Raw genomic sequence first — 27,096 nt, forward strand, 5'->3', positions numbered from 1 at the left:
CAAATCCTCCCACGTTCCTAGTTTGACCCGTCATTTTCAGCAACTGATATTTTTGAATTTGGTTATCATATTGGAAGGTTTACTAGCAACAAACTACAGTGTATTCGGAAAGTATTCAGACCCCTTGAATTTTTTCACATTTTGTTAACCTGTTGAGGACCCCTTCGAGATAGGATCCCGTTAACGGGATTGATTTTGACAACAGCCAGTGGAAAATCAGCGCGCCAAATTCAAAACAGCTAAAATCTCATAATTCCATTTTCTCAAACAATCAACTATTTTACACCATTTTAAAGATAAGACTCTCGTTAATCCAATCACATTGTCCGATTTCAAAAAGGCTTTACGGCGAAAGCATAAAATTAGATTATGTTACTTCATAAACTTCACAAGAAAAACCACACAGCCATTTTCCAAGCAACTAAATGCATCACAAAAACCAAAAGTACAGCTAAAATATTCACTAACCTTTGATGATCTTCATCAGATGGCACTCATAGAACTTCATGTTACACAATACATGTATGTTTTGCACGATAAAGTTAATATTTATATCCAAAAACCCCATTTTACATTGGCGCGTAATGTTCAGAAATGTTTTCCCTCCAAACCCGCCGGTGAATGAGCAATGAGCACACATATTACAGAAATACTCATCATAAACTTTGATCAATATACAAGTGTTATGCACAGAATTATAGATAGACTTCTCCTAAATGCTACCGCTTTGTCAGATTTCAAAAAAGGTTCATGGCGAAAGCATAATTATCAATAATCTGAGTACAGCCCAGAAGACACCAACAACTAGCAAACAGAAACCCGCCATCTTGGAATCAATAAAACTAAGAAATTACATTATAAATATTCACTTACCTTTGATTATCTTCATCAGAAGGCACTCCCAGGAACCCCAGCTCCACAATAAATGTTCGATAAAGTTCATATTTATGTCCAAATACATCCATTTTGTTCGCGCGTTAGGTTCACTATCCAAACCCACAACGCGCGTGCTTACTTAGTCCAGACGAAAAGTAAAAAAAAGTTATACTACAGTTTGTAGAAACATGTCAAACGATGTATAGAATCAATCTTTAGGTTGTTTTTAACATATATCTTCAATAAAATTCCAACCGGACCTATCCATTCTCTTTAGGAGTGAATTTGAACTCAGCTCGCTCCCAAGTCCTTGCGCGTGACTATACCCATGCCTTATAATGGGACACCTACTTACTTGGGCTGTTAATCCCATCATATTCACCATAGAATCCTCAAACAAGGTTCTAAAGACTGTTGACATCTAGTGGAAGCTTTAGGAAGTGCAAAATGAACCCTAAGTCACTGTATAGGCAATCACTTGAATAAACTACAACCTCAGATTTCACACTTCCGGGTTGGATTTTTCTTAGGTTTTTGCCTGCCATATGAGTTCTGTTATACTCACAGACATCATTCAAACAGTTTTAGAAACTTCAGTGTTTTCTATCCAAATCTAATAATATGCATATTCTAGCCTTCTGGGCTCGAGTTGCAGGCAGTTTAATTTGGGTACGTTTTTCATCCGTCCGTGAAAATACTGCCCCCTATCCCGAAGAGGTTTTAAGTGACAGCCTTTATTAAATTGACTAATTGATTGTTTTTTTCTCATCAATTTACACACAATACCCCATAATGACAAAACGAAAACAGATTTTTAGAAATTTTTGCTAAGTATTCAGACCCTTTGCTATGAGACTCGAAATTGAGCTCAGTTGCATCCTGTTTCCATGGATCATCCTTGAGATGTTACTACAACTTGATTGGAGTCCACCTGTGGTAAATCCAATCGATTGGACATGATTTGGAAAGGCACACTCCTGTCTATATAAGGTTCCATAGTTGACAGTGAATGTCAGAGCAAAAACCAAGCCAAGTGGTCGAAGGAATTGTCCATAGAGCTCAGCGGTAGGCACAGATCTGGGGAAGGGTACCAAAAAATGTCTGCAGTTTTGAAGGTCCTCAAGAACACAGTGACCTCCATCAGTCTTAAATGGAGGAAGTTTGGAACCACCAAGACTCTTCCTAGAGCAGGCTGCCTGGCCAAACTGAGCAATCGGGGGAAAAGGGCCTTGGTCAGGGAGGTGACCAAGAACACAATGATCACTGATAGCACTCCAGAATTCCTGTTTTTGCTTTGTCATTATGGGTTATTGTGTGTATATTTATGAGAAAAAACTATTTAATCCAGTTTAGAATAAGGCTGTAATGTAACAAAATGTGGAAAAAGTCAAGAGGTTTGAATACTTTTTGAATGCACTGTACTTAGCTAGCTCTAGCCTATTGTTTGATATCAATGTGATCTCCTCATAATGAAGTGTGAGTGTCCTGACGAGAAGGCCAACTTTTCTAGCTATGCCAGGCAAAATCTGGTATCATCTCATTGTTATGGATGCATCAAAATGTATTTAAATAGAAAACAGCTTAAACAAACACAAATGCAGCTACTTTGCTGTTATTCTGGCTGCAGAGGTCGTGATGGTGTTAACCGTAGCTAGTTGGCTAGCTAGCAAACAAGGGACAAGGACATTGCCAGCGAGCATGGCAACGGAACATATAGAATGAACAACTGTGGCTCACCCATCAATATCAAACAAACTGGGTCGCGCCTCTAGCAACCGAAAAATTTAATCAACCGTTTTTTGTATTTCTACCGGTAAATTGACACTACTTAGTCCATTATTTACAACGTAATATACAGAACAATATTTCTGAACTCCCATTAAGTCTCAACATAAAGTTTGTACTGCAAGGTGGTTCTACTGACTTCAGGTGTGTCAAGCACTTGGAAAAACACCTGAATGGGTTCTGTAGCCAATGAACGACCAAATAAGAGAAACGAGCATCAGATACTGAGGCCTTGTAAGATTCAAGGGCTCAGTTGGAAACAGCAGCATACGGGATGCTTTGTTCTTTCACTCATCTGGAGTCATTTCAATTTAGAGAACGTGCCAGGAATGTTACGTTATGTGGACTGATGCACATTGGAAGTGACCCAAATTGTCCACCTCTGGGGCCTGTTCAGGAGGGTGCAACATCAGTGTTCAAATGGAAACGTATTGTGTATGTACAATGAGGAAATGTCCGTTTTATACAGTACATCCATCTACAACATTCTGAAAAAATTCAACTCACCAATGACACCCTTTGTCTTTAGCCTTGCAATCTTTTGCTACATTTGGACCAACCTGTTTGAGTTTAAATATTAGACAACCATGTCAGTAAAGGCTTATTTTTATGTGGAAACCAACAACCTAATTAAGATTGTTTTACATTGTGTATAGCTGCTCACAAATGGCTGCAGGTGTTATTTTCAATCCCAATTGTTGTTAGTGTTGAACAGAAAATTGTATTTTTGTTTCAGATATGTACAACCATTACTGTATCTATTTTCTACAATAAATCCTTAAGTATGGTTATTTTTACTACTGCTCTGACTGTTGTAAATGCATTGGGCATATCTGTATGTGTGGTGTTCATATGGTTATAGAATTAGCAAGTGGACACACAAAATCAACACATTTCACTCTTTTGGGCCTTAGTTGACTAAAGACAGGCAGAGCTGAGGGACCAAGCACATTTTTCACCGCCAGCCAACCACAATGCCTGATTAGAAAAACAAATAGCAACACCAGCATTACCACACTTTTCCAAATCCACCTAGGTGGGAGGAAAGGCTCTCGAAAGCTAAGCTCAACACGGAGCCGGGAACTCACAAACCAGTGAGGGGACGGAGAGGGAAAGAATCAAAACAAAGACAGACAAAACTTCAAGCTGGGTTTCAAAGCCTTTATTAGGTTCCAGAGAAAATGCTAGTTCATACATAAACTAAAATGTCACTTCAAGGTGGAATTTCTGATTGATATTAGTATAAACCAGTGAGGAAAATAAAGAGCAATAGCAAACAATGAGGTGATTTAAGAGGCTAAACATGGAAGGATTCTTCTGGATGATCAAAACTACACCTCCCATAATTTAACACGCAGCTAGTGTTCTCAATCAAGGGCAAGATTCCATGACACATCATAATACCAACATGGCGGTGAGGAAAACAAATAACAAAAAAAAGAAAAAAAAAAAAAGAGTTGAACACTATTTCACTAGTCTCTCATACACACATCTGTAGACGCGCTTCCGCAAACTACTGTCTATCCCAAAACCAGTTACATGCAATAGGAATCAACGTCCTCTGTTGACCAGCGTATACAGATGCATGTATGCATTACAGATGTCAGACTAGCAAAATAAAATGTGTGAAAAGAATAAACAGCTTTCATACACCAGCCTGTTTTGGTCTTTTCAGGTGAGTACTTAGACTGACTACATGTTCATAATGACAGACACACAGGGCTGGAGAGTGAGGGTGGGGCCTAGAGCTGGGAGATATGGACACAAATCCATATTACGATAAATTACTGAATTATCACCATAACGATTAATAGAACGATAAATTTTGAACATTAATGTGCACCAGTAAGCCTACATCTGTATTTTACCATAACCTTAGAACTACTACAACTTTAAAATGTTGTAACTATCAAAAGTAATGTTGGCAATAGCCCATATTAGCAAACTTATTTAATTTCAAACTTCACATCTCTCTAGTATAGGCTACTGATTGTGGTTATTGATATCAGTAAAATGTCCTCGATAAATGGTCAGTGTGATCAGTGTTGATAACTTTTGGTTTATCGTCCCAGCTCTATTAGAGTACATTGTGTGTCGTACAGCAGGGCCATAACACATCGGTGTGTGTGGTGAAGGGGCGAGACAGAATACAAACAGACGATCAGACTGAGGATTTGTAGCTTGTTTGGGATATACACTCCTCAATATCTGAGGACTGAGAGGGATGGACAGATTAGCAGACCATGTTTACCGAACCCAAGCCTAACAGCCAGGACACGCAGGGGAGAGGTGGGTGGATAACATTCCCCGTTCCTTCCCCTCTTTTACCGGTACCCGGGACCAGGCTGGGCGTAACCCGAGCCGAAGGGGGGCCGGTTGCGGGCGTAGGGGTTTGACACCCCGGGAGGGGGGGTGACGTTGCTACCGGGGGGAGGGGTGTAGCCGGGACGGGGCTGGTACCCCTGGCCAGGCTGGGGCTGGGAGCCGGGGGGCAGGCTGTAGTTGGCAGGCTGGTTGGCCTGGGAGGTGTAGTTTTGGGGAGGGAAGACCCCTGGGGGGTACTGCTGTGCACCCTGAGGTGGAGGAGCCTGCTGTTGGCCTCCCTGGAAGCCGGGGGCTGGGGTCTGGCCAGGTGCGGGGGCCTGGGAGGTGGAGGCAGGGTAGTTCTGGAAAGTTTGCGGCTGTTGGGGCTGAGGGCCGCCAGGCTGCGGGGCCCCGGGCTGGGGGGTGTATCCTGCTGAGAGAGCGAGAAAGAGAGTTGGGGAGAGAAGTAGAGTATAACTTTTAGTTGTGATTCATAGCATCATTTCTGTGAAGCTCTGGGCCATTGTTAGAAGATTAGCTTGTCCTTCTTGGACCTTTTCTAAAGGAAAGTGTGAGTCTTACCAGGGTACTGCATGCCATACTGCTGCTGTGGTGCTGGCTGCTGGGGTGGGTATCCACCTGGGGCCTGGTACTGGTACATCTGACCTGGAGAAGGAAGAAAGAAAGACAGTATGATTGCTGGGGAAGGAAGACACACACACACACACACACACACACACACACACCTGGCTAGAATCAGACAGAATGGGCGTAGTACAAACAGCTCCAACCGCTATAATTAAAAAAGGATTGGTTCCTCAAAGCCCTGCACCCAGACAACGCTCTATGGCACATCACAGTCAGCTGTACAGATCCAAGCTAAACACAATTTCGCTCCCTTGCTCGCTCTTACATACACACTGGTCTATCCAAATAAATGTGTGTATTGGGTCAAAGCGAGTGTCGTCTGTCTAAACAGGTCTGTCAGTAGACAGCCACTTTCCTCCCAGCTTTTATTAGCCATGACCTCACGTCTAACTGGGTGTGTGTAGTCCGTGTCCCATTTAAAAAAAAAAAAATAAAAAAAAAAAAAAAAAACTCTAGAATTGCATGTCCCCTTAATAACGTGGACTGAGGAGTGGGTTTAAGAGTGTCTGAAAATAAAAGCAAACTACACTCGCAAAACACTGAAACCGTTGGCCAACTAAAGTTTTCCAGTGAGTCTCACCATGTTCAGCAAACATGTAGAGTTGGCCACCAGTGTATTCCCTTTACTAGGCCTGTATCGCACACCCAAAGCCCCTGGCGTGTAAAGTAGGGCGACGACGTATTAAAAACACAAAGAGTAAAAGGATAATGAGAGAAGGCTGGTTTACGGTTCACTGGTTTTTCATGTGCCAGTTAAAGCAGAGCGTTGATTTTCCACTCTTAGAGAGGGCTCGTAACAGAGCCCTATGGAACTCCTTTGTGAGGGAATAGGGCCTGGAGATTGATGCTAGGCTATCAGTAAGCTAATGAAGCAGTAATTTATGTGATAGTTCACTCAAGAAAGCGGCTGAAAGATACAAAAAATTTCAGCAGTTCATTATGATAAATAACCAATAATGACCTACGAGAAAAAGGTGAAGTTTGAAATTAAATAACTGTACTAATATGGGTGATTGTTGATGGGACTGTTGATGGGACAGTTGATAGCTACAACTTTTAAAGTTGTAGTAGTTAAGGGGTAATATTAATATTTTTCATTCAATATTGTTAAAATTCTGTCAATTTATTATGTTTAACTTTCTTCCATATTGCCCAGCTCTCAACCACCACACCAGGGTTTCCATAAAAATAAAATAAAAAGTGGCGCCTGACAACGTGATCTGGAAGATTTCAATTTCCTGTCCATTTGAGAAATGTACCAGACCCATATGCACTGGGTGAGTAACCCATTAGAGCATCCACCCACGGTGTTCAGAATAACAGAAACCACATTTACATTATGGTAATGCATGTTAACAGAACATGACACTCCTGTAATGAAGCAGACAAAACAATTTTCAAACATTTGCCAAAATGCAATTTGCAGGAAAACACCATTCTAAACACTGCACCTGATGCCAGCAGTATATGACAGAGATGAAAATCTCTGTTAGAAACTTAGAGGGGGACTCTAAAGATGCAACAACTAGGATGGGTTGATATGACTAGGATTGTGTCTTCGGCTCCTGGACAACAAAAGAAAGAAATATGAAAACCAATAGAACAGGAGAGAAATGGCATATGATGAGGAAGTCTTTCAAAAGGCGGCGCGTGTGGCAAAAAGCCTAGCTGATTATTAAGTTGCGGCTGTTAGTGAAAAGCATTGAAAATGTGTCTTGAGTATCATTTTTAAATGTTAAGACAAGGTGTGGCGATGATAACCTATAGGTGTGTCTCTCTCCAGAATGCACTCAGCTGTATCCTGCCAAATCTTGTGCATTCATTGTGGGAATTGTTTGCCCTTTGTTTATTTTTTTATCAATTTTACCTGTAGTAAATGTACCGTTAATCCCCGTCATCTGGTTACAATCATTTCTGTTAATACATTGTATTACTACACTGAACAAAAATAAACGTAACATGCAACAATTTCAACAATTTCAAAGATTTTACTGAGTTACAGTTCACATAATGAAAGCAGTCAATTGAAATCAATGCATTAGACACTAATCTATGGATTTCTCATGACTCCAGATATGCATCTGTTGGTCACAGATACCTTTATATAAAAAATAAAATAAAAGTAGGGAGGTGGATAAAAAAATAAAAAAAAGTCAGTATCTTGTGACTACCATTTGCCTCATGCAGCGCGACACATCTCCTGTGCATAACGCACACGAGGCCATGCATTATGTTGAAACATAAGGTGATGGCGGCGGATGAATGGCACAATAGGCCTCAGGATGCCGTCACGGTATCGCCGTGCATTCAAATTGTCATCAATAAAATGGAATTGTGTTTGTTGTCCGTAGCTGATACCTGCCCACACCATAACCACCACCACGGGGGACACTGTTCACAACACCGACATCAGCAAATCGCTCACCATACACACCACCATATCTGCCCAGTACAGTTGAAACCAGTATTCATTTGTGAAGAGCACACTTTTCCAGAGTGCCAGTGGCGAGCACTTGCCCAATTGGTTACGACACCGAACTGCAGTCAGGTCAAGACCCTGGTGAAGACAATGAGCACGCAGATGAGCTTCCCTGAGACAGTTTCTGACAATTTGTGCAGAAACTCATCAGTTGTCCAAACCCACACTTTTCAGCTGTCTTGGAGACTGGTCTGAGACGATCCCGCAGGTGAAGAAGCCAGATGTAGAGGTTCTGGGCTGGTGTGGTATGCGGTTGTGAGGCCGGTTGGACCTACTGTCAAATTCTCTAAAACGAAGTTGGAGGCAGCATTTGGTAGAGAAATTAACATTACATTATCTGGCAACAGCTCTAGAGTTACACAGTATCGTTGAAACATCCACGAGTGTCACTGTTATTAGCTTCATGACTGACATTTGGACCAGCAATGTCAGCCCCATGAGCATACGGAGTCTGACGGCACTGTGGGTCGACGAGGATTTCGTACTAAGGAAAGCCGTATTGCATGCTCAAGAACATGCGCAAGAATGGGCTGGTTATCATACCGCTGCTGCCATTTCAATGGCATTTGAGAACATGTTTGAAACATGAACACACTACTAGCGCCATTCGAACAACTGACTGGAGAAATAAGCTAATCAACTGTCTGCAGACGTGATACCCTCTGTCATGGCACTGAAACGCCTGCTCAACAAAACTGCCGACACAGACCGGTGTTCATAGGGCTTGGCCCCCTTTTTCAAAATTTGACGGAATAACGTGCCCAAAGTAAACTGCCTGATGCTCAGGCCCTGAAGCAAGGATATGTATATAATTGGTAGCATTGGAAAAAAACACTGAGGGTTGTAGAAATGTTAAAATAATGTAGGAGAGTATAACATAGATATGGTAAGAGAAAATCCAAAGAAAAACCAACTGGATTTTTTGTTGTTGTTGAGAGACCATGCTCTTACAATGGAAAGTATATGGGAATACTGGAAATTCCTATGGCTTCCACAGGGTGTCAGCAGTCTATGTTCAAGGTTTCAGGCTTGTAACTTCAAAAACGAAGAAGAAATATCAGTTTTAGTACAGGGACCCAGTCTTGGAAATTCGTGTTTGCGCGCGCCATGAAGAAAGGACGCACCTGCTAAAATCGGTTTCCTATTGAACATACTTCTTTCCGTAAGAAATATTATAGTATCTGAGGAGTAAAAAGAAATGCATTTTGACTTGTTGAAACAATGTTTAGGGGTAGATTTTCAGATTCCTTTCTCTGCATGTTGAACGAGTGGATTCCTCAAATCGATGGCACCAACTAAACAGACTTTTGGGATATAAAGCAGGATTTTATCTAACAAAACGACACTAGATATTATAGCTGGAACCCTTTGGATGACAAATCAGAGGAAGATATTCAAAAAGTAAGTGAATAATTCATCTTTATTTGTGAATTTATGAAACCTGTGCCGGTGGGAAAATATTTTGATGTGGGGCGCCGTCCTCAAACAATCACATGGCATGCTTTCGCTGTAATAGCTACTGTAAATCGGACAGTGCAGTTAGAGTAACAAGAATTGAAGCTTTCAACCGACATTAGACACTTATATTTATCTAAATGTTTAACAGCCATAATATTTATGATTATTTATTTGAATTGTGTGTCCTCCAGTTTCACCGGAAGTTGTCCCGCTAGCGGAATGCCTAGGCTTAAGATTAAAACGTACAAAACGTACTCGAGGCTGTGAACAAGCAAGTCGGTGGCATTCTCTCTCTGCCCCTTTATTGTGTCCCCACCATGCTCGATGCTAGGTACAAGGACGGCTACTTCGATACAGACAAGAAACTGGGTTTACATGAAATGTTTTCATGCACAGCTGGACAAGATGGAAACAGTGACAGTGCGCACCAAGGAAGAGAGGCTGCGGACAGAGCTGAAACTTCACTGCTTGACATGTATGATGAAATCCTGGTTGAGAATGAAACAAATGAACAACAAAACAGCAAGTAAGTGAAAGAAATAGGTTTTGATTATGTTTTACTGGTAATGGGGACAAGTGCCAACAAAATAACTTTTTGGTCAGTGTGGTGTGTGTAACCTTAATTTAACTAGGCAAGCCAGTTAAGAACAAATTCTTATTTACAATGACGGCCTAGCCCGGATGATGCTGGGCCAATTGTGCGCCGCCTTATGGGACTCCCAATCACAGCTGGATGTGCTACAGCCTGGATTCAAACCAGGGACTGTAGTGACATGCTCTGAGATGCAGTGCCTTAGACCGCTGCGTCCGTGTGTGTGTGTAACTATTTAACTGTACTAGAATGCTTAAAAGGCTAAAAAAATGTAATATCGGTATCAGGTTTTTTGGCAAGGAAAATATCAGTGCATCCCTAGTAATTATGCTGTTTAAATCAGCTTCTTGATATGCCACACTTGTCTGGTGGATGGATTATCTTGGCAAAGTAGAAATGCTCACTAACAGGGTTGTAAAAACATTTGTACCCAAAATTTGAGAGAAATAAGGTTGTGGATATGGAACATTTGGGGATCTATTATTTCAGCTCATGAAACATGGGACCAATACTTTAAAATGTTGTGTTTATATTTTTGTTCAGGATATTTTAGGTGTTAATTCTCCCCAGGTCTGGACCAGATGAATGAACCGTTTTATTCCTCCACCATTGCTTTTCCCTCAATTATAACATGATGCAAATTGTGAAAAGCCTATATGATGAAACCAGATATATTGCTCTGAGACAACATCTATGGAAAATGTCAAGTTAAAAATCAGTTACTTCAACAATAAGTTACAACAGGACAGTCAGTCTAAGGTCCACGGGTTAATGAGCCTATAATGAAGGGGGACAACAGCTGTAACCCCACTGTCAACCCCTGTAATGTGAGCACAATGGTGCTCCAGTGAGAATGACAATGTGTTTGTGTGTGTGTGGGTTGGCTGTTCTGGTCTCCTGCCTGCTATCCATCATGTGTATTATATAATGTGATGGAGGGATGGATGGGGCTGCCGTCAGGCCTCATTGGCCAGAGGACTTCATCTCTGATCTCTGCTCAGTACATTTAAATCCCAAAGGAAAGAGAAATCACTGGGTCTCTATGGAGAGAGACCGGCTGCCTGCACATGTATTCCTTCAACTGAACAAAAAACAGCTGGAAAAATCTCTCTGGAATGCCATTGCTTGACTGTAGTTTTATACTTTTGGGGATGATTTCAAAAAGGAAACGAGTATATTGGTAGTCTGAAAGTATCACCGTCTTTACTGAGGTGGGTGAACAGGTGTGCTATAACTCTGTTGCCCTCTCACCCAGAGAACACTCCTCTATGGTTGATCATCGTCTGATATGAAAGAGCGCCACTATACATATCCTGCCAAGGGATCTTGTTAGTGCCAAGTTTGCTTATATACACACACAAACCAACCATGTGTTGTCAGAGAAAGAGGGGGAGCTATCTGGCCATCTACCCTCAAAGCACATGATCTGTGTCCACGTTGACTTTCTGAAGAAGTCTTCTCTGTGCATATTCCCAGTGCACCACACCCTTAATCAACATGTTCATTCCCAACATGTTGGTAGAAGTGCACTGTTCCTTTGAGACTATTCCTGGTCAACAATAAAACATTATTCTTTTTTAAAACACCATTGAAGTGTTGGGATTGGTGAAAACATGTCCATGCAGCCTGACGAGGCTGTCTGCCTACCAGCTGCAGCCCAGAGCCGCTCTCCTCCTTGGAAGTCTGGGAGAACCGGATGGAGGGACAAGCACAGCGAAGAAAAGAGGATGAACCCATGACGACATCCAGAAGATGCCCTGCCATGACAGGGATCGACTCAACATCTAAAAGGACAGCCAACCACATGGTAAGCGAGGTCACACTGAACCTAATAACTGCCAATGACCATTATATGACCATGCGGTCATTGATGGACAAACTAAAAGTGACCAGCACAAAGGTCTGGAATTTATAGAGAATCACTGAGTTACAAGTAAGAACTAAGGAAGAATTACTGTGTAACTTAAGACTCTTATGGGTGTCTTGGCTCTGCTAAACTCAACCCCAACCCCTTGGAGAAGCCTGAACACTGACCGAGCCAAAACCACTGGTCTGGGGAACACGGTCAAACCGTGACCATGTGGAACCACAGTCGGTGTTCCAGGTGTGGTTTGGAGGTGCTGGTATGGTTCCTCTGAGTCACAGCTCAACGAGCCTACCGTGTGGATGTGTGTTCCAGCTGTGGTTTGGATCCCGTGGTGCGGTTGTCTGCGTGCTGCTTGTGGGTCTTTTTGGGTGAAAACGGATACATCTCCAGAGATGGAGGCTACGGAGAGCCACAACAACAAAAAAGCGCATTCCAAAGACAAAACATCACATCCAAAATAACGAACTCGCTAAATAAGAGGACTGACTCGCAAAATTTCTCTGTCCCCTCCCTTCCTGTCCATCTCATATACTGAGATGCCAAACCCTAGGACACATACACCTAGTCACCTGGTAGGAGTTAACTCGCCAGCAGAGCACACCTCTGTTGATTCCAGAACACCATCATTATGGGAATACCCAGTAGGTCCTAGAGGGAAAGTTCTGGTCGGGAAGGCAACATTTCCCCCTAAAAACACGACCCCAAAGTGGCACGCAACTAGAGACTACAGAGGGATGACTGCTTGTTTTTTTATTTCCCCACCTCAGTCTGATCTGATCCGTCGTCCATGCATCCCTCCGTTAGAGGGGCCCGAGACGGCGGACATCCCATTTTCCAAGAACTACGTGATGTTCATGGTGGAGTGCAGATGGCAGAAGGAGGGGATTCTACATGAAGAGTTGTCTGGCTGACTAAGATGGATGCCAAGATCATGAATACACTGTTTATACAGTTGATTAAGTTACTTACGTGAACAGTTTCTCTGTGTCTGTGATAACATGGAATTCCTCATTAAATCTAAAATGTGCTTACATACAGTCTTATGTTACAGATACATCACCCACTAAATCACAGCATGCAGAGTGTAACAAAAATACGGTACCGGATTCAGGACTGGGGAACTGGCCAATCCAAGTGCAACATCTAGCCATCACCGAGTTACATAGAGTTCTGCTGCATCAATGGCATTAAATCCCCTACCAAGATGGCAGTTCCATTTCATTTCAACAGCTTGACAAACAATGAATACAAGTAGGGCAATCTATTCCTCCTGTTTGTGGTTGTAGACAAGCCCGAGCAGTGAACATCTGGGTTAAACCATTGTGAAACTGACTCACCCATAAAGTTATGTCTGTAGCGATGAGGTGAAAATAGAACAAAAAAACAACTGTGGTAGGGACTGGGAGTAGTGACAACTCTACTGGAGCAGAACGGCCCAATGCTGCCACGCAAGACAAGTGTTCCACAACACACTTACTGGGTCAAGGCTGCCCTTAGGCACTGCACAGGTCTAGGATCAGTTTAAAGCACAAACTGAAATGGGGTAACTCTTGGGCCAAATTCGTTCTCCTATTTTGACAGGACAAAGCAACAGAGTCAATGCACGCACACACTTTTTAGGAGTCTCAGTGGACCCCAGGTATTTGGAGGTGCTAAACCACCCACACTGATAATCTCTCCCTCTCAGAGGTCATAAACAGCTATTACAACACCCCCACACTTAAGTTGTCATGGTTATGTGATGCGTTTCCAGGGACATAAACAGCCATTAAACCCACGTTATTTACAGACACCACAGGTGTTGTACTCTCCTACTGCACAATCCCTCAGATTACAGCGTTTCCTACATATATTCACTCATGCAGAGCTATGGTGTGTCTGTGTTTGAGTTTCATGGTAATTTACAATGTGTGTTTTGTGTGTGTTCCTAACCGTCCATGGCTGCTTGGGGTCCCTGCTGTACCCCTGCATAGGGGGCCTGTGGCTGGGGGGGCACTCCGGGCTGGGGGGCGGCAGATGAGGATGATGCAATGCTGTCTGGAGTACCTGACCGCTCCTCAGCCAAGACACCTGGGGGGGCTAGATAAGAGATAGCAAAAGGGTATGTGAAAAATAAAACAGGGTGGAGAGTGAGGGTAAGGTATGTGACAACAATGTAGTCAGTAGACTACAATGAAAGTACAAACATAAAGCGAAAAAAGAAATTGCAAGGCAACGATGGAATTACCTGGGACCTGGTCTTCACTCAGGCCGAAGGCAGAGATGACGTTCTTGCTGACCTCGCCCTGGTTCTTCAGGGGGTCGAAGGCCGACATGCTGGCCGCGCTGACTGGCACCGGGGCCTGCTTCATTGCTGCCTCTGCTGCCACCGCCCTCCCCTCATGTCTATCCACCAAGTCTGGAGAGAGGAAGTGGAGGGTAGTGGAGAGAGAGAACGACACATGTCAACACACAATCACAAAAAAGACATGGACAAAGATGCTAGAGAAGCACACGTCAGTTTGAGGCAGAGAGAGTTGTTCATAAATAGTTCAATTATCGTTAATCATTGAACTGTCAAACCACTGCGTAAGTAGGGCTTACGAGGGGCTTTAATTGGTGTATTATCCTAACCCTGGGTTAAGGATGTTACCACACCAAAGGAAACACCTTGTAAAAATAAAAAATAAACTTTTACACACTTCTCTCCTCTACGCCACGGATAAACAAATCCACCTGTTGCCGTCCGCCACACGCCAGCAAGCTAACAACGCTGATGCAACGCATCCTGGGAAACTGCCCCTGGCATAAAGACTCAGTCATGAACACTTACTGACAGTTGTTGTGGTGACTACCATCTTGACCTTCGTGCTGTTGTCTGTCCAATAATATTTTTACCATGTTTTGTGCTGCTACCATGTTGTCACGTTGTGTTGCTACCATGCTATGTTATTATCTTAGGTCTCTCTATGTAGTGTTGTCTCTCGTTGTGTTGCTACCATGCTATGTTATTATCTTAGGTCTCTCTATGTAGTGTTGTCTCTCGTTGTGTTGCTACCATGCTATGTTATTATCTTAGGTCTCTCTATGTAGTGTTGTCTCTCGTTGTGATGTGTGTTTTGTCCTATATTTATATTTTATTTTTAATCCCAGCCCCCGTCCTCGCAGGAGGCCTTTTGGTTGGCCGTCATTGTAAATAAGAATTTGTTCTTAACTGACTTGCCTAGTTACATTTTTTAAATCAACATGGGGCAGGTGTGGAATGTGATTGGTCCACTGGATTAGAAGTGAAGGATGTTTTGGAAGGAGGACAAACCATCAGTTTCAGAGAGAAATGAATGAACTGATAAAAACAAACGGCCTGTAGCTGTTGGTATTTCAAAGTTATAACAAATATGCTAGATGTGTGCATGTGTGTATTTAATTAAATGACGTAAAACACACTTCACACTAGCAAACAGATAGGGGTGTGTATGTGTGTACCTACCACGGTCTGGTGCTGATGCAGCCAGGCCAGGTTCTGAGGGGGGCTCCAGGCTGTCCAGAAGACTGTTGACTTTGTTCCTGAGCTCAATGAGCTCCCTGCGCAGATACTTCACCTGACTGGATTCCAGAGGTCTCGGCTGACCATTCACTGTCGGGGGGAGAGAGTGTGAAGAGAACGTGTGAGACGATTTCAACGTCAATACATTTCAAATACTGAATGTGGCGCCTCGGTATGGAACTTCAAGATGTGGGAGAAGGAGGTGAGGGTGAAAGGGGGTGGACCACTTCCACAAGCCATCTCTCTCCATCCCCACTGCAGCACTCCAGAGCCATGGAAGACAGTGATGGAGTAATCTCCCCCAGACAGCCCTCCTGATCACTGTAACAGATGAGTCTTGAGGTTTGTACATTTCTTATGGTCCTGTGTGAGTTAAGTCAATTCCAGACTAAACCAAAATAGATGAAACCAGACCAGGGGTTGGGGTCCAGACCAGATAAAATTATCTAGGAACCGAGCAGCAGGCCTGTTCAGGGTAAGTAGGATTAACAGACCGTGATGTTCAGCTGTGGAGCCAGGAACAACATGGCACCCGAACAAACCAACAACCATTATTACTATTAGATTATTACTAGTCCCTCCCATCTCTCATAAACCTTGTCCCATTAAAATCAAATGTAGGCTGTGTCATTAGTAAGCACATTACTTTTGTTACACACAGACATTTGCAGTCTGATAAGTCAGCAGGTGTGTGTGTGTGTGTGTGTGTGTGTGTGTGTGTGTGTGTGTGTGTGGTGGGGGATTCCCAGCGTCTTTGTGATCAGACTCCCAGCGTGGGAGAGATCTGTAAGCTTCTTGCCAGTGAGGAATCCTGCGGTTTGGACACAGCAACATCCACACACTCAATCTCTCACATAACTGTCCATGTATTCTGTTATTTATGTGTATGTTTATGCCGTGCACCTGTCCTGTTAGTGGCGGGTCATAAGGGGGTAGACTGCAGACAGGCAGACACTAGGGCCGTTTCTTGGACATAGAGCCCCAGACACCTGCAGTCTCAGAGAGGAGTAGTAGTCCCCTGGTTCCACCACCACAACACTGGGTCAGAGGTCAAAGTACATAGCACAGAAAATGTGGAGTCATGTCTCCATGAAATAACAACTACATAACAGCTGTTAGCACCATCTATCTAATATATAGCCTGTGTTCTTAGGCAAACTCCTAAATGAACTACTCTGATGTTGACACGAGGTCAGAGATGGTTAGGCCAGACAGATCCATCCAGGTCATGGTCAATGAGAGTGGGTTAAATGTCAACGTACTAGGAAGTACTAGGTTATTCAAGAGCGCTTTTCCAGAGAGGAGAGGAGCCAGGTAATACCGTTCACGGGCAGCATGCTGTAGTGATATACGGGATACGGCAATTATATCATCCAGGAAAAATAAACAAAGGCTACTATGCATGACAAGAGTGATGAACAGTGCTGACAGTGGCTACAGTCTGGGCCTTGAAGATGCATGAGTACAGTTCTGCTGCTCACTGGGTCTTATGCTGTTAGCTCTGTGTGTGGGTGTGTTAGAGAGTGAATGAGAGAACGTTTAACTGTGTGTTTGCTGTACATGTGCCTAGTGATGGCTCTAGGGCTGGGCGATATCAAATTCATATGAATGTATGTTTTAGCGCAATGTTCCAAATGCCTGTATCACAAGAATCTGTTTTTTTATTTCACATTCTTTATGAGCGTTCTGTCTCCGTCCGTGCTGTGTGCACGGTGCACCTTCCCACCGCACACCGAGCCCCTCCGCACACTGACACCGAGCCCCTCCGCACACTGACACCGAGCCCCTCCGCACACTGACACCGAGCCCCTCCGCACACTGACACCGAGCCCCTCCGCACACTGACACCGAGCCCCTCCGCACACTGACACCGAGCCCCACCGCACACCGAGCCCCTCCGCCTGCCACTCACAACAACAAAGACAACTTCTTCCTCTGACAAGCAGTTTAAACTCACTATTTGCATTTGAGGTATGGCCCAACAGAATCGGTCATTTGGAAACAAACTCTTAGGTTTCCATCCCACTGGCATGAAAATATTCTACATTTTATATTGATAAAAACAAACAATTTAATTAATTTTAGAAGGCTGTAACCTATCAAAATGTGGAAAAAGTCAAGGGGTCTGAACACTTTCCGAATGCACTGTATATATAGTGAATCTGCCTTAAGTTTGAGAAGATACAAAATATTTTTAGGCCATACTGCCCAGCCCTAGATGGATCTCTGCCTAGTGCTAAACACCCCAGCATACATCTGGGCCTGAGAGACTAGAGGAACCATGTCTCATCTCAATGAGTCCCAGTGCTGCTCTATAGAGGCCTTACAGGCTGCCATAGCACCACAATCCTCACCAGCACTGACTGGACGGGAATGGAATTAGCAGACAATTGCAATAAGAGTGATAATTCAACAGAGGAAGGCGTCAGTCCCTCATATGAGCCTCATCTGTAGAAGGCCAGAGGTGCTAAATCACCACACAGGAACCTCACAGGGACAGTGTTGTGCAGAGGGCTGAATGGGGGTGAGAAAGAGTTATAGGGGCACAGAGGAAAGAGAATATGGTCCAGGGATATCATGGAAAAGAAAAGCCGCACACTATAGGAGCTCAGATGCAATAGTTTAATAACCTAACCACGAGTATTTCAACCCTGATGAAGACAGCTTGTCTGTTGAACCGTTGGTTATTAAATGATTGTATCTGAGCTCCTAGAGTGTGCGGCTCTCCTTTTCCTTTCCAAGTGTTCTACTCCGCTAGCCAGCACCTCAGCTAAACAGGTGTGCTACTCCGCTAGCCAGCACCTCAGCTAAACAGGTGTGCTACTCCGCTAGCCAGCACCTCAGCTAAACAGGTGTTCTACTCCGCTAGCCAGCACCTCAGCTAAACAGGTGTGCTACTCCGCTAGCCAGCACCTCAGCTAAACAGGTGTGCTACTCCGCTAGCCAGCACCTCAGCTAAACAGGTCTTCTACTCCGCTAGCCAGCACCTCAGCTAAACAGGTCTTCTACTCCGCTAGCCAGCACCTCAGCTAAACAGGTGTTCTACTCCGCTAGCCAGCACCTCAGCTAAACAGGTGTTCTACTCCGCTAGCCAGCACCTCAGCTAAACAGGTGTTCTACTCCGCTAGCCAGCACCTCAGCTAAACAGGTGTTCTACTCCGCTAGCCAGCACCTCAGCTAAACAGGTGTTCTACTCCGCTAGCCAGCACCTCAGCTAAACAGGTCTTCTACTCCGCTAGCCAGCACCTCAGCTAAACAGGTCTTCTACTCCGCTAGCCAGCACCTCAGCTAAACAGGTGTGCTACTCCGCTAGCCAGCACCTCAGCTAAACAGGTGTGCTACTCCGCTAGCCAGCACCTCAGCTAAACAGGTGTGCTACTCCGCTAGCCAGCACCTCAGCTAAACAGGTGTGCTACTCCGCTAGCCAGCACCTCAGCTAAACAGGTGTGCTACTCCACTAGCCAGCACCTCAGCTAAACAGGTCTTCTACTCCGCTAGCCAGCACCTCAGCTAAACAGGTGTTCTAATCCGCTAGCCAGCACCTCAGCTAAACAGGTGTTCTACTCCGCTAGCAAGCACCTCAGCTAAACAGGTGTTCTACTCCGCTAGCAAGCACCTCAGCTAAACAGGTGTTCTACTCCGCTAGCCAGCACCTCAGCTAAACAGGTGTTCTACTCCGCTAGCCAGCACCTCAGCTAAACAGGTGTTCTACTCCGCTAGCCAGCACCTCAGCTAAACAGGTGTTCTACTCCACTAGCCAGCACCTCAGCTAAACCGGTGTGCGTTTCTTTCGCCTCCAGGGATATCATGGGACATGGTCAGTTGGTACCAGTAGGGGAACAATCAGCCCCACAGTAGACTCTGGTTTGACACAGCAACCCCATATGACCCAAACCAGACGAAGGCTGTAGCTCTGTTCAGAAGTAGTGCACGATATGGGTGGCAGGTAGCCTAGAGGTTAGAGAGTTGGGACTAATAATCGAAGGGTCACTAATTCAAATCCCTGAGGCAACAAGGTGAAACATTTGCGAAAATTCAGTCGATGAGCCCTTGAGCAAGGCAATTAACACGAATTGCTCCAGGGTCGCCGTTGATAATGGCAGGTCCTGGCCGTGAGCCCACTCTCCGAGGGTGTCTCAGGGGTGGGATACGCAACTAAAATGTTGTAAGTCACATGCCTATTAATACACACTTGTACATGTGAGAAATAGGACAATTATAAGCACCCACCAAATTATTATTTATATGGGAAACAGGGTGTCATTTGAGAGGACTCAACTCCTGGACCATGACTAGAACAGACAGAGAAAAGCACTGTCCAACACTACAGGAGACCACCAAATCTCAAACAGGAGAGTGGAAATCCTTTTAGAATTCTCTTAAAGTTCTACAGACAGGATCCCAGAACCCCGCGTGTGTAACATTTAGCAGAGACCCAGGGGGTCAGGAGAAGATCCTGTATTGAGACACATCCCACTGGGATGATCCCACTCTTCCCTCCTGCTCCCAATCCTGGCACATGTCTGGAAATATGGGCTCCATGTGAGGTCACGACTGTGGCGCATGCTGATGCTCTGGATCTTGGGATGGAGTAAAAAAATACAAAAAAATAAATCCCCAAACATTTATTTTCTTATTCTTCATTGTCTGTCTGTCTTTTTTGCCACTCCCTATCTAATAATAGCAGGGACAGTTCAGGGACACTGTTCTGCAGTACAATTGGGAGCAGAACACATGAAATAACATAATGAGGTCTGACAGCATTGGAGATGAGCGGGAGCAGAGGTGTGTGTGTGTGTGTGTGTGTGGTGTAAACAGTAACACATATCTGCACTGTAAAACAAAGGTGGATCCATAACACCTGGCCAGTGTACAATTCTGTGTAATGGACCCACAGCTAGACCACACCTGAAGTCTCTCACACACAAGGGCATCATGATGATTAGGCCTAAAGCAGTAAAGCCAGCATAACTCTCCCTTTGACCTAAAGTGTTCTGTTGAAAAACAAAAGCCAATTGTCAATCATCTATCATCCTCTGCAGAACACTCTTAAAATGGGTTGACACCCAGCCATGGAGCGCACGCAAGCTGGAGCTTGACTTCAGAGGAGGGTCATGTGAAAAGAGAATTTCACAAGTATAGCTTGGTGCCTCTACTACCCAAGCAGCAGCACAGACGCCGACCTTGGGACGATACCAGCATGAGAGAATGAGTGTCAAGGGGGTCGAAGTAGGAATGTCGGGTTCAATGGCAAAATATGAGACTAGACTGCCTCCCAGTGGCATGTTAATGTACATGAACCATAAAACTATTGGAGAGGGGGCTGTTGGAACAGAACAGTCAGCCTGAGTATTCAAGTTGATACAAAGGATAGAAGTTCTTTATACTACGGTACCATAAAGACTAGAATAACATAATGAACCTACTTTAATTTCTAATGGGACAAATCAAGCCTGTTTGATTATTACAAAATGGGTATGCTTGGCACAGCAGCACATAGGCCTATTCTTAAAAAGGGAGGGATGGTTAAGTATGTGTCTGATAATATCTTACCAAACAGAGTGAGTTTCAGTATCCTACTGCACTGGATGGCAAAGGAGAGATCCGAGCTGTCGAAAATAGTAATGAGGTCATCATCTGCAGGAAGAGAAGAGAACAGCATCAGAATCAGGTCACATTCCAGTCCTTTTTTCCACCATTTCTTGAGATAATGGCTATTCTGAAATGGCTGAATAGGTGAACCCTGTGTAACCTCTACTATTATGGCTGATGATTACTGGAGGATGGGGGGGATGCATTCTCAAGTGTTTGGAAGAGAACCTCTGTTTCCATTACCAGCAGGAAACAGCTAAATGTTGAGGGGTCAGAGGACATCTAGCTAACACAATTGTGATAATACAACTTAATCCAGTGCTGGTCTAGAGCAGCACAGCTTACCTTCGTCCTTGTATTTGATGGTGACCTCATCGTTGCTCTGCAGCTTGCCCCTGAAGACGCGCTGCATCATCAGCACCAGCTCGTCATAGGTGATGTCCTCGTTGTGGATGGGGATGCGTCTGATGTCATCACCCAGCTGGGCCTTGATGATCAGTTTGCCGCTCAGGTCCAGCTGTCCGTTCATGGTGCCGTCCGCCCTCTACTGCTCCCACTGCTGGGGGGGGGGGGGGGGGGGACATGAGAGATTTAACACACCTAGAGCATGCGGAGAATCATGTAAGTTGGATCATGGTGTCTTATTATATCACCATTAACCCTAAAAGCGCCAACAGGGCTTGTTTTTTTTATCCCTCTGAAATGTTGGGACTTTGTCAAGCAACTAGATTAAGACAAAAAACATTTGTCATATAATCAGATTTGGCCCTTGGGTGGCGTGGCTGCCACTATAACATTTAAATAGATATTTAGCTTCCAGTCAATGTCTATACCAGGTCAAGAGTCATCTTCCAGATGCAATGGGAACAGAGTAGGGATGGCAGTATCCAGTATATTCAAACCCTCCTGGATCAAGATCCCTGTTGCCTAAATTCTTTAGTGTCCCAAAAAAATAGAGCCTGTTGTGTGAACATTCGGTAATACCCTATACAGCGGTATGGGAGGCAGTCTGTACCATACCGCTGTATAGGGTATTACCAAATGTTCACACAACAGGCTCTATTTTTTTGGGACACTAAAGAATTTAGGCAACAGGGATCTTGATCCAGGAGGGTTTGAATGTCTCTGCTGTAACTAATAAGCTTGATATCCAGCCACTTGGCTAACAAGTTAGCAAACCAAATGCATAGCTGGAGCCCTGAGCTGGATATAAATGACTTCTTAGCTTTCTTATAGTTATAGGCAGTGCCGTGGGACACACCCCGACAGCCCGTTGCCAATTGGTTTCCATCCAATTGGCAACAGACTTTCATGCAAACATTCTAAAATCTGCATAAAAACAACATGCACATTTTCCCACCTGAGATGTTTTCATGAAATTAGAGATGAGTCTCTGCGTGATGACGTAGTGCACATAAAAATACCTTTTGCGGTTAAATTCCCATGTACCAAATAAAGTTAAATGGGTTTCCATTGCATTTTTAACTCTACTGACGGTTCTCACATTGACATTTGTATTATATAGCAAGTGTGCCCATTCCGGTATTGGCACATGCACTCCAGCCAACAGTATACATATACTGCATCTGCACACTGTTGGCTATAGCACACGAATGGCCTACAATATTAGATAAAATGGATAAAAGAGCAAGACTGTTTTATTAGTGAAACGGCAGCAAGGTATCGATGATACGTCACCAGAATAATACACTCAGTATTTATTGGAAAGGAGCGTCAAGCTCATCACCTTGCACTTTCACCACCCTGTGAAGTTCATCACTTATTTCATCTATAGCCCTAATGAACTGCATGCTTTCCCGACGAGTCGAAGGGGTAGCAGACAGGCTGTCATCGCGTGACTCCAAGTTTACTTCGATATGATTATATCAATATTAGCGCATTAAAACTTCTTAGGGATAGCCCCCTTTTTTTCAATAAATGACATACCCAAATCTAACTGTCTGTAGCTCAGGCCATGAAGCAAGGATATGCATATTCTTGGTACCATTTGGAAGGAAACACTGAAGTTTGTGGAAAAGTGAATTGAATGTAGGAGAATATAACAATATAACAACCGGTCTTTTTCTACCATGTGAAGGAGACATTTGCATTCATATTCCATTTTTCTGCAAGAATATCGCCAAATCTGTATACTTGGACTTCGATTTAGCTTTCCAAGTATTAGTAGCCATATTATAAGTTCAACATTTGCAAAACAACCAGTTTTCATAACTCTGAACATCCTTATAATTTCTGTCCAAAATGATGTAGTTTTGCTGCCGTACAAGGTTAGTATCTACATTTTACAACATATACATGGTTTCCGGATACTCCGGTAAAGCCCAGCTTATTGGCTATCTAGATAGCTTTGTTTGACCCCAATTGGTGCTTATTTGACAAAGAAAGTCGTTCAAATGATGGCCGCCCGCGTCATCGGCGTGCCATGAAGGCATCGCTCTCTGACCAAATATGGTGTCCTATAGGATATACTACACCCCTAACGAAATAGTGAAGTCTTGTTACCTTCTAGGATCTCTGAAGAATAGATACGAACGTGATTTGACTCGTTGAAACAACGTTTAGGGTGAGATTTTCACAGATTCCTTTCTTTGAAAATTGAACAAGTAGAAATACAAAATCAATCGTACATGCTATATGGATCTTTTTAGGACATGAAAAATGATTTTATCTAACAAAACGACACTTCATGTTATCTCTGGAACCCTTTGGATGATAAATCAGAGCAAGATTTCAGAATGTAAGTACACATTTCACCATAAGAGGTGAATTTATCAAACCTATCGCAAAGAAAAAGTGTTTTGTTGTTAGGAGCTCTCCTCAAACAATAGCACGGCATTTTTTCCCCGCAGTAATAGCTACTGCAAATTGGACAGTGCAGTTATATTAACAAGAATTTAAGCTTTCAGCCGATATAAGACATATGTACCGACATTTGTTGTTTCTCTAAAATCTGTGATCTTGACATAACGCGCTGCATGATTTACAACTGTCCCGTCGATGGGACGCCGATTCTTAAGAATTAAAGCATTCCGACCGACATTTCTCTGATAATTCATTTTATCGACACAAAAACATCCCAGCTTGTCTAGTGTATTTTGTTTTGTCGACATCAGGCCTGTCATTAAAAAATGTTATCCGACATGTACTTTACTCGCAGAAAAAAGGTTGGAAACCTGATTAGTGACCATGTATTTTCATTGGCAGTTCTTACTTCCATAATTTCACCACAAGAGGCATTGTGCTGATTTCCAGTATATAGTAAGCCCCGCCCTGCTATAAATGTGCAAACATTAAAAAAAACATATGCTTATTTTGGGGAATTTACACCATTTGTGTTACAAAAGGTGATTAAAATAAAAAGTATTAATGCTTGATGGACTGTCTTTTCAATCATTACCAATTTGGGGTAAAAAGAATGACCTCCGTTGGTGCTTTTAGGGTTAAGGAAAGAGAGGGAGGGCATAACAATAACAGGAGCCTATGATGCAAATAAGCCACTCTACACTAAAGGACCACAGTCATATAGATGATTAGTAAGCCAAAAAACCACCATTGAAAAATAAGAATCATCACTTTAAAAAAAAACTTCAGTTACAGACAAAGTGCTTGGATCATGGAAGAATGGTGTTATCATTAATCTATCAACCTAGGATTCACTCATCTTTACCTTTGAATGGCAAACACGTCACTGCCCTTTACAACATTGCTCAAGTGCTACTATATAGTTTACAGTTTCACTCTGCTTCCAAAGTCTAAGGTTCAAGTACAACAGGCTGAACTCGGCTGAGCTAGCCTGAGCCGTCAGTCTGGTTCAACCAGACTTTGGCCTATAGGCCTAGTACTGGAACTTAAATGGAAAGAGGGAATTACCAGAATGTGTTGATTAGATCATGGAACACTACTGTTTAATGTCGTTAGAATAAAATACGGGCTAGCTAGCTAATCAGCTGAACTGATTAGATTAGGATAAACAATCTATTCCCTATCCAGTCCACACTAAAATGAGCCCATCAAGAAAATAGTTACAATAGTTTCAAATCACGTGACCTCCAACAACTTGTTGGTCTGGTCAGCAGTGGCTAGCAAACTAGAGCTAACAGTACAGTATCTAGCTAGCTAAATTAAATTACCAACAATAAAGTGTCAAACAAGGTTAGCGAAGATTATCTACAATTACACTTCGCTAGCTAATAGTTATGTTATGCCAACGAGGACAACATAATACGGCTTGTAACGTTACATAAATCATGCAGTTATAGTACTAGTTAATGAAAGGGCGAGGTTCAGGATTGCAGTTTGTAGTCTTTTTGTCTGAGATTCAATATAGCTAGCTTGCTAACTTGACAGTTCATTGTGAGGTCAATAAACTAGCTAACTCAAAATCAGTTGTACTGTCTATATTTATAACCTAGATAGCTAACTAATTGTATCGTTAATAGGTGTCGAAAGGAAACAAACTGGTATGCAAGCCAAGTTGTATCATAAACATAACCAGGCCATTTTCCTGTGTCACTGACAGGATGTAGAACCCTGACAAATAAAGACCCATTCAAAACTCCCATTCGTGGTTATAATGTTGACTTCCTGCAAAATATTTATCCAAACTGAACATTCTTACCGGCGTCAAAGAACGCAAGTTCATCGACTTAATTTAACACAAACACACAATTTCATTGTATTTTTGTCATCATGTAGCAATACAATTTCATTGCACTTCTACCATCAAATAAATTAGGCTATAAAAACAACAAACCCGATGCTAGCATCAATCGTTAGCTAGAAATGCTAACGATAGCTAGCGTTTAGAATCTGATTCATGTTGTCAACATACATATTAAGAATATCGAAAAAGACAAGTATATGAATCCCACCTGTAAATGGACGTCTTGATCCCGCTGTGGTATCGGTGGTTCTGGGAAGACCGTGTCAGGCAAAATCTGTTACCCAGGCTGGCAAACACAGAAACCCAGCTTCTCATCAGGAAGTCTGTCCGCTTGTCGACGTCAACCTGTACGTGGCATACCGCGGAGGGCGCAGTCGCAGCGGCTCAACTATTTGACACGTTTGACAGTGACATTTGAGCGAAATCAGCAGATTTTTTTCTGCATAGGCGCAGGTTGGGAAATTGAGTTTTATATTATAAATGTGTGACTCTGTGTGACTGCTTTCCTTTGTACTGTGTTTTGCAGGTCGTTCTTTTCATTTCAATGGTTGCAGTGACACACAGTACAAGTAAAACGTTTTGACACACCTACTAATTCAAGGATTTTTATTTATTTTTACTATTTTCAACATTGTAGAATAATAGTGATGACATCAAAACTGTGAAATAGCACATATGGAATCATGTAGTAACCAAATCAAAACACATTTTATATTCAACAAAGTAGCCAACCTTTGCCTTGATGACAGCTTTGCACACTTTTGGCATTCTCTCAACCAGCTTCATGAGGAATGCTTTCCCAACGGTCTTAAAGGAGTTCCCACATATGCTGAGCACTTGTTGGATGCTTTTCCTTCATTTTATGGTCCAACTCATCCCAAACCATCTCAATTGGGTTGAGGTCGGGTGATTGTGGAGGCCAGGTCATCTGATGCAGCACTCCATCACTCTCCTTCTTGGTCAAATAGCCCGTACACAGCCTGGCGGTGTGTTTTTGGTCATTGTCCTGCTGAAAAACAAATTATAGTTCCACTAAGCGCTAACCAGATGGGATGGTGTATCGCTGCAGAATGCTGTGGTAACCATGCTGATTAAGTGTGCCTTGAATTCTAAATAAATCACTGACAGTGTCACCAGCAAAGCACCCCCACACCATCACACCTCCTCCTCCATGCTTCACGGTGGGAATCACACATGTCGAGATCATCCATTCACCTACTCTGCGACTCACAAAGACACGGTGGTTGGAACCAACAATCTCAAATTTGGATTTATCAGACCAAAGGAC

The 27,096-nt window shown here is 43.2% G+C and overlaps 1 protein-coding gene across 3 annotated transcripts; it reads right to left on the reverse strand.

The window, feature by feature from the left end:
- Positions 1–3,808: 3,808 nt before the first annotated feature.
- tfg (trafficking from ER to golgi regulator) lies at positions 3,809–26,176 on the reverse strand. Of its 3 annotated transcripts, none has more exons than XM_029703803.1 (8): positions 26,017–26,176; positions 21,470–21,680; positions 21,086–21,169; positions 15,476–15,622; positions 14,237–14,407; positions 13,942–14,088; positions 5,548–5,631; positions 3,809–5,398 (listed from the first exon to the last, which is right to left on the reverse strand). In XM_029703803.1, exons 2-8 carry the CDS (start codon positions 21,651–21,653, stop codon positions 4,986–4,988), a joined length of 1,230 nt encoding a protein of 409 aa, XP_029559663.1. In that variant the 5' UTR covers positions 21,654–21,680; positions 26,017–26,176; the 3' UTR covers positions 3,809–4,985. The 3 variants fall into 3 exon arrangements, with proteins under 3 accessions (XP_029559663.1, XP_029559664.1, XP_029559662.1); XM_029703804.1 differs by having other exon boundaries at positions 3,809–5,395; positions 21,470–21,683; XM_029703802.1 differs by having other exon boundaries at positions 21,470–21,683.
- Between the last annotated feature and the right edge of the window lie 920 nt (positions 26,177–27,096).

This window comes from Salmo trutta, chromosome 20 (genome assembly GCF_901001165.1).
Source record: "Salmo trutta chromosome 20, fSalTru1.1, whole genome shotgun sequence".
In the NCBI taxonomy this organism is placed as follows: domain Eukaryota; kingdom Metazoa; phylum Chordata; class Actinopteri; order Salmoniformes; family Salmonidae; genus Salmo; species Salmo trutta.